The sequence below is a fragment of the Blennius ocellaris genome (assembly GCF_963422515.1).
Source record: "Blennius ocellaris genome assembly, contig: SCAFFOLD_412, whole genome shotgun sequence".
Taxonomy (NCBI): domain Eukaryota; kingdom Metazoa; phylum Chordata; class Actinopteri; order Blenniiformes; family Blenniidae; genus Blennius; species Blennius ocellaris.
In genome coordinates, this window is record NW_027661964.1 from 1 (window position 1) to 8,690 (window position 8,690).

The following is an 8,690-nucleotide window of genomic DNA, read 5'->3' on the forward strand; positions in this document are numbered from 1 at the left end:
CGTCTTTTTTTCTCCTCCTCCTTTTTTTTGTCCCTCCTCATCTTCCTTCTCCTCCTCCTCCTCCTCCTCCTCCTCCTCCTCCCCCCCTCCCCCTCCTCCTCCTCTCACCCCCTCCTCCCCCTCCTCCTCCCTCCTCCTCTTCCTCCTCCTCTCTCCTCCTCCTCCTCCTCCTCCTCCTCCCCCCTCCTCCTCCTCCCCCCTCCCCTCCTCCTCCTCTCACCCCCTCCTCCCCCTCTCCTCCCTCCTCCTCCTCCCCCCCTCTTCCTCCTCCTCCCCCCCCTCCTCTCACCTCCTCCTCCTCTTCATCCTCCCCCTCCTCCTCCTCCTCCTCCTCCTCCTCCTCCTCCTCCTCCCCCTCCTCCTTCCTCCTCCTCCTCCCCCTCCTCCTCCTCCCCTTCCTCCTCCTCCCCCCTCTTCCTCCTCCCCCCTCCTCTCACCTCCTCCTCCTCTTCATCCTCCCCCTCCTCCTCCTCCTCCTCCTCCCCCCCTCCCCCTCCTCCTCCCCCTCCTCCTCCTCTGTCCCCCCCCTCCTCCTCCTCCCCCCCCCCCCCCAGGTGTTGGAGCACTCCCACCGCCCCCTCCTCCTCCGTAAAGGAGATTTCTACTCCTACTTGTCTCTGTCGTCTCACGACAGCGACTGTGGTGAAGTGTCTCAGTGCTCCGAGGAGAAGAGCTCCACCCCGGGTCCCTACGCCGTCCCGTCCTCCTCCTGCTCCTCCTCCTCCTGCTCCTCGCCCACCCGGGGCCTCCGCAGCCCTCCCCCCCACCCCCCCTCCTCCGCCCCGCCCAGCCCGGACATCCGTGACGAGGAGACGCTGTTCCCGGCGTGTACGGAGGAGGTGTACCTCGGCCCGCCGCTCTGCTACAGCATGGCGCCTCGCCGCCGCCGCCCCCCCCGCCGCCGCCCCCCCCCGGAGGAGGGGCCGGGCTACCTGTCCGTGCTGGACGAGCGCCTCCGCCCCTCCCCCTCCTCCGCCCCGCCCCCCCCTCGGGCGACGACCTGTACCTCCTCTGTGATGCGGCGGTGAGTGTCGGCTCGCCGCGGGAGGAGAGGAGTGGTAATGAGGGGCCTCCTTATCTTAATCCCCGGGCGCGTGTCGCCCCGATAGCCCCCCCCGCCGCCCCCCCGCCCGCCAGATACTGAGGCGCCGGGATCCAATATGGACGCCGTAATGACCAAGATAAGTGTCGGCGGCTCCGCTACAAATCCCTCAAAAGAGCCGGCTGCCGCCGCCGCCGCCACGCGTATTAATCCCAAAATTAACTGCTCGCCGATGAGAGCGGCTGATAGGGAGGAGGGGGGGGAGGAGGGGGGGGGGGGGAGGAGGAGGAGGAGGAGGGGGGGAGGAGGAGGAGAGGCGAGGAAGAGGAGGAAGATGCTCGGCGGGTGAAGGGGAGGAGAGGACGGAGTGGCTCGCAGCAGGAAGCGGCGGCCAGGAAGGTGAGTGTGGCGAGGATTAGTGACGTGTGGAGGAGAGTCAGTCCAGGAGTTAGTCTGAACCAGAGGGTCCATATTGGTCCAGGAGTTAGTCTGAGCCAGACGGTCTGGTGCCCCCACAGGTCAGGAGGACACGTTACACCAGGACGCTCAAATCTACAAATGTTGACGTAATTCTTAACATTTTGTCTTTTTTAATAAATATTTAAATATCGAAATATTATTTTTTTTTTACTCATTTTGACTTTAATATTTGTCCCTCCGGTCAAACGCCTCAACTTTTTAGTCTTTATTTCAAACTTTTTCAAAGACCTCCTCCCCCCCCTCCCTCCCTCCCCCTCCCTCCCTCCCCCTCCCTCTCTTCCTCCTCCCTCCCCCTCTCTCCTCCTCCCTCCCCCCTCCCTCCCTCCCTACCTCCCTCCCCCCTCCCTCTCTTCCTCCCTCCCTCCCCCTCTCTCCTTCCTCCCTCCTCCCCCCCTCCCTCCCCCCTCCCTCTCTTCCTCCCTCCCTCCCCCTCTCTCCTTCCCTCTTCCCTCCCCCCCTCCCTCCCCCCTCCCTCCCTCCCTCCCTCCCCCCTCCCTCTCTTCCTCCCTCCGTCCCCCTCTCTCCTTCCCTCTTCCTCCCCCCCCTCTCTCCTCCTCCTCCTCCCTCCCCCCCCCCTCCCTCCCTCCCTCCCCCCCCCCCCCTCCCTCAGGTGTTAATGGAAGAAGGGATTTGCAGACGTTCAGTTTTCAGGTCCACAGAACAACATCAGCATAATGACGAGCAGCCAGGTTTCATTAGGATTCATCAGCAAGCAGCTTCTTCTTCCTCCTCTTCCTCCTCTTCCTCTTCCTCCTCTTCCTCCTCTTCCTCCTCCTCCTCCTCCTCTTCCTCCTCTTCCTCCTCCTCCTCCTCCTCCTCTTCCTCCTCTTCCTCCTCTTCCTCCTCCTCTTCCTCCCTCCTCCTCCTCCTCCTCCTCCTCCTCTTCCTCCTCCTCTTCCTCCTCCCTCGTTCCGTTCCATCGCTGGATTAGCGTGTTTGTGTTCTAACTTTTAACGAACTATTTTAACGCAGCAGCACTTTTAGCTCCAATCTTCAGTTCCATCTCTCCATCCCTCCGTTTCTTCATCCGCCCATCCATCGTTGTTTGTATTGATACGAGGATTTTCATTGTTTTAAACAAATATCCTGAATTTTATATTTTTTTAATTTCCATTTTGTATTTAAAATAAATTTAGTAGCAAGTAAATATTATTTTACCTTCATCTTTCTCTATTTGAAAATGTTTATATAACAATTTTTTTTTGAAAAGTCCAATTCTTTATAGTCATTTTGAAAATCTTTTTGACTTTCATAATTTTTTTTTGTATGTGTATCTTTTTTCAGACTTTTTAATTCTCTGGATTTGACTCTTTATTCGTTTGCTCCTTTTCTGTCAGATTAATAATCCAGAATGTCACTAAGTCGTCTCTGATTCTCTCTCAGGTCAGCTCCAAGTCAGCTGTCAATCATCCGTCCAGACCCGCCCAGGGGCGGAGCCAGACGCTAGTGAGACCGCCCACCTCCAGGCCGGGAGCCGTCAGGGTGAGTTACAACGTCACGCCTCAGTTACATCTTTTAAAAAGTTACTTTTACGATTACTGAGAGTAAAAATAGTTACCGATATTGTGCCGATATTGAGTGAAATGAGTTGCTTGCATTCATTAGTTTGTGAATTAGTAAAGAATTTAACAGGCGCCTGAACAATGGTAAAGCTCCCGGTATGCTAAGTGGGCATGCTAATGCTAATGCTAATGCTAATGCTTAAGCAGTTAGTCTAAGTTTTGTTGCTAAAAACACAGAAAGCAGCAAATAAGATAAAATTATGTTGTTTTTTCAAAGGTTGTTTGTGCTAATCACAGCTACTGTAGCTACAGGCTAATGCTAATGCTAATGCTAAATACAGTCTGACTTTAAAAAAAAATCTTTGTTCATTTAAACTTTATTTCCTTCAATTTGTCTTATATTTTAGCACCGAATTAAAACTGGAAGCTTCTAGAACATCAACAAAAACCAGCAATGAACGTGTGTGTGTGTGTGTGTGTGTGTGTGTGTGTGTGTGTGTGTGTGTGTGTGTGTGTGTGTGTGTGTGTGTGTGTGTGTGTGAGACACAGTGATGTGACCGCCCTATGGGTGCCTCCAGGGCTAAGCAAAACCTCCTGCCCCCGTACTCTAAACACACAAACATCGCAGACACACACACACACACACACACACACACACACACACACACACACACACACACACACACACACACACACACACACATACACACACACACACACACACACACACACACACACACACACCCCTCAGGGCAGGGCAGAAGAGTCCAGGTAGAAGCTCTGACAGCCCAACAGCTGCAGGTTAGACAGACATGTTGCACGTACACACACACACACACACACACACACACACACACACACACACACACACACACAAACCAAAGGACAAACCCACGTACACACTCATATGCGAAGAAATGAAAGAGCAAAATCAAGCTCAGTGAGCACAACGCATGTAAAACCACAACAAAAGGACACACACACACACACACACACACACACACACACACACACACACACACACACCACACACACACACACACACACACGGGCACACGGGCACACACAGTCACACACCATATCAGTGATGCGTACAGCTGGTCCTGACCCCCATGGCGTGGCCCAGTCTGGCCCACCTGTTCACACACACACACACACACACACACACACACACACACACACACACACACACACACACACACACACACACACACACACACACACACACACACACAGGTGCAATTAAAGCAATCGTGAATGCGGCTCATGATGTGCTCTGTGACCCAGACAGCAGAAGGTCTGCGGCAAAACACACAGGGACGAGTGTGTGTGTGTGTGTGTGTGTGTGTGTGTGTGTGTGTGTGTGTGTGTGTGTGTGTGTGTGTGTGTGTTTCATTCAATATCAGACCACAAACTAAACAGAATGTTTCACTCGCTCCGAAGCAGAAAAAGCAGAAAAATATAAAATAACTGAATGTAAATTCAGCTTTTCTGGATTTAACATGTGAGCTTGATGATTCTAAAACTGTTTTTTTTTTAAACCTCATAAAGGAACAATCACTTTGCTCTGCATGATACATGATATGAAGGTTTTCAGGCTTTTTGTCTCAAACCATATTAATGTTTCCAATGTTCGATTGTGTCCTTAACTTTTATATTATATCCATTTTTTTTTTAATTTAAGGGATGAAACATATTATTAAAATTACACAATTACTTGTTGCAAAATCCAGATTTGATAATTAAATAACACAGCAGATGGAAGATTGAATGTGAAGAAATACTAGATTTTAATTAAGTTTTGGTTGAAAAAAAAAAAAGACTAAAAGTGAAATATAAAGCCGATATGAGGAGGAATGAAGGTAAAATATCAGGGTTTTTGGGTTTTTTTTGGTCTTTGTGCTGAAACGGAGTTGTTGGTGTGTCCATGCAGAGACCCCCCATGGTGGCCGCCGGGACCTCCAGGATCCAGCTGTAGAGGGGGGTGGTGGTGCCCCCCCCCCCCCCCCCCCCGAGGCCTCGTCTCCACAGGAACCCCCCCCCCCCCCGCCGGCCCCCCCGCCGTCGCTGCTCTTCACACTCCGGACTGACAGACGACAGTTCGGCTTCATCAGCTCGTCGCCGTGACGACGACCAAAAAAAAAAAAAAAAACAACACGATTCGGGTCTTTTTTTTTTTTTTTTTTCAGGGTTACAGTGGAGTTTGTTTTGGTTTTTCAGTTCGCCTGAGGCCAGAATGAGAAACCGAACCGATGAAGAGGAAGAGTGGAAGACGTGGAAATGATACCAAACCAGAGTTTTTTTGTTTTTGTTTTTTTCGTTTTTTACGCGTGAATCGACGTAAAACTGCGTCGTCGCTTTTACAGGGAGAAACGATTCGCCGGTGATGTTGACGACGTGTGTTTGTTTTTACAAGATGGAGGAAAGAAGAAATCGGCCAAAAAAACAGATTCTGGATGAAAAGTGAACCCTTTGATCTTCATATTCAACCTTTTTTTATTATCGTGACTTTATCTCTCATAGAGTTTTGTTTTATCATTTCATCCTGAGCTTTTGCTTTCTAGATTCACAGAAATGTGAGGCTGACGTATTCATGTATTCATGTATTCATGTATTCACGTATTCATGTATTCATTCCCCGACTAAAGTGAGTTTAACTCATATCAAACGTAAAGGAGGCAGTTTGGACCAATCAGCCGGTGAAGTGGATTAAAATGGTTGAAATATTAGTTTAACATGCGTCACAACAAGCCTAATACACGTTTTTTTATTTTAAAGTAATATTTCTTAAAATTTGATCAGAAAAAATAGAACTAGCAGGTTTGAATTTCATGCCTGCAAACGAGTCTCAAAATGTTTTCTCAAGAAACGACTCGACAAAAAAACAAATCTCTAGAAATAGGCAGTAAAGATTTAAAGAAAGAAAATCACTGAATGGAAACGGTTGGTACGAAAAAAAATGGTTTGTTAATAACAGTTTATTAAAAGTGGCACATCAAAGGACGACTCGTCAAAAATCAGTTTGCCCCCAAAAAATGTCCCGGCTCGCCAAAAATAGTTGATGGTAAACGGTTAGCTTAAAACGTGACTCGTCAGAAATGGTGAAAGTAAAAAAAAAAAGACTCATCTGATAGCGGAGATGAAACGACGACTCGTGGAAATCAATTCGTGAAAAAACAAAACGACTCGCCGGTCGTAGATGATTCGCCAAAAACGGACGTGTCCAAAATGTTGGGTCATAAATAATATCGGAACCGAGCGGCTAGCCAAGAATAGTTGAAGGTAAACGCTTGGCTTAAAACACGACTCGTCAGAAACGGTTCAAGGTGGTGTCGGTCAAACGACGACTCGTCAAAATCGATTCGCCAAAAAGAGGTTTGTTGAAAATACGACTCAGAAAGTTTTTATTCACCGTCACGTCCCGATAAACATCGTCAGTCTTGCTTTTAACCACGACCATGAACTCGCGGACGCGTCTGACGTCCCGGTTGGCCACTAGAGGGCGGCGCCGTGGAGCGCAGCTCCAGTTTTCACTCGAGACTTCATTTTCAGCTTTTTAAAGTCCCAGTGAAACGTAAAACACTACTTTAGTTGTGGTTCTACTTGTAAGGTTCCTCCGACTCTGCCCCTCCACTGTTGTCGCATAACAAAGTTATTTGAATTTTGAATCTCCAGCCGAGGAAGTCGGAGGAATCCTTCTTCTTCGTGGGCGGAGCCTATGTGTGACGTCACGAGTTGTGCAGATCTCCATCTGTTGTGTTTATATCGGCTTGTTTCCTCTTAAATATCAAGTTTTTACAGTGTTTTGAAGTTATAGTCGGCGTTTTATGAGCCTTGATGAAAGATTGAGCCTGGAAGAGACCAGAGAGGAGAGAAGGAAGAGGGCTAGCGGGAGCCGCTAGCTCAGGTGGCTAGCAGCTAGCCGCTAGCGGGAGCCACTAGCTGGGGCGGCTAGTAGACGATCCAGTAACACCTGGACTCGTCTTCAGTGATTCAGTCTTCTAGCTCTTGGACGTGTTGGATCCAGGAAGCCGGGTCGTTCTGCCAAAAGTCAGGACTCAAAGGTGAAAAGTGGCGGCTGCTGAGGCGAGGAGACGAGGACGAATGGAGACGAAGCGTCTTCTGCTTCCTCAAACATGTTCCAGACGGGGTCACCGATGGCAGAACCACCTTCTGTGTCTTCTTCATCAATCACTGGGTTTGAAATGACCATGATGATGAAATCTGGTTCAATTCAGCCTCTTCGTGGTCAAAACTCTGATCCTCCATAATGTAAACACAACTTGGGCGTGTGCACAACTCGTGATGTCACTCTGTTATTGTCAGAAGCTCCGCCCAGCAGAGGAAATAGCAACGTTTATCGGCTATTTTCTCTCAGATTGTCGTGTTTTAACATTTGACCTTCAGCCAGTTAGCAGGAAAACGTTCTAGAAGAGACACCAGAGGGTTCTGGAGGTGGAACCTTCATTTCACTGGGACTTTAACAGGAAAGTGAAGTTGCTAGAGACAATTCCGCGGCGACGGAACGACGGGTTGAAAGGCCGTCAGACTTTGACTCGCGGTGGTTCGTCTCCTCCGAGGCCACGTTCTCCACATTCTCCACGTTCTCCACGACGTGTCACTTCCCTCTCAGGATGTTCGCCACGCCTGGAACTTAGAAACGCTAAGAACTGGCGGGGAGCCGAGAAACGGAGGTCTGAGGAAACGTTCTCGGTCGTCAACGTGACGGGACGAGCCGCAGAATCACGTCGAGGCCGAATCCTGCAGCTGCAAAATCAAAACAAGAGTCTCGAGGTAGAATCGTGCTTTTTTAAAGCCACTTGGTAGAACGTTCGGTAGAACCGTCGGTTTGTCGGGTTAGAGCTCCCCGACCTTTTTTTTTTTTTTAACCGCAGAGCCGCTCCGATCTGCCGCGAGATCGCCATGACGACGAACCCCGGGGGACACGCCCACACACACACACACACACACACACACACACACACACACACACACACACACACACTGGCAGGCCGGCGTTCGGTAGGTTGACGCGCGGAGACTCATAAATCCAACACGCTTCTCTTCACCTGCTGCATCCTTGAAACGACGCACAGCTTCAACTCTGAGAGAGAGAGAGAGAGAGAGAGAGAGAGAGAGGAGGAGAGAGAGAGAGGGGAGAGAGGAGAGAGAGAGAGAGGGGAGAGAGAGAGGAGAGAGAGAGAGAGGGGAGAGAGAGAGGAGAGAGAGAGAGAGGGGAGAGAGGAGAGAGAGAGAGAGGGGAGAGAGAGAGAGAGGAAAGAGAGAGAGAGAGAGAGAGAGAGAGAGAGAGAGAAAACCACCACAGGAGCGACTTTAATCTATGCAACACGACCAAAGTGGGCGAGAGCCGAGGCGGTGTTGCGTCGGGGGGTTCTGGTGACGGACGACGGGCCGTCTGTTGTGTCGGTTCTCCTGTTTGTACGTACGTGACGACCGAACGCCGTATTGTTGACGTTTCATTTGTATTGTTGTTTTTTTACTTTGTAGTCGACGGCGGTTAGCAGGGTTTGGGCTCAGTGTGTGTGTGTGTGTGTGTGTGTAGGACAATGTAGGGTTTCGAAAAATCTTTCAAATAGAAATGTGTGCCTTGCTCTACTGTTACTCCTCCGACCCTTTTGTCGCCCAGTGAAACACACGGCTCCCCC

General features: G+C 50.1%; 1 protein-coding gene across 1 annotated transcript; it reads left to right on the forward strand.

The window, feature by feature from the left end:
- Nucleotides 1–554: 554 nt before the first annotated feature.
- On the forward strand, nt 555–5,002 carry LOC308148501 (uncharacterized protein; the record flags this gene model as incomplete). Its single annotated transcript, XM_080521966.1, is given in 6 exon segments — nt 555–887; nt 890–1,128; nt 1,130–1,304; nt 1,337–1,441; nt 2,906–3,004; nt 4,958–5,002. Coding segments are annotated over 6 exon segments (996 nt in total), but the record flags the coding sequence as incomplete, so codon positions are not given.
- Between the last annotated feature and the right edge of the window lie 3,688 nt (nt 5,003–8,690).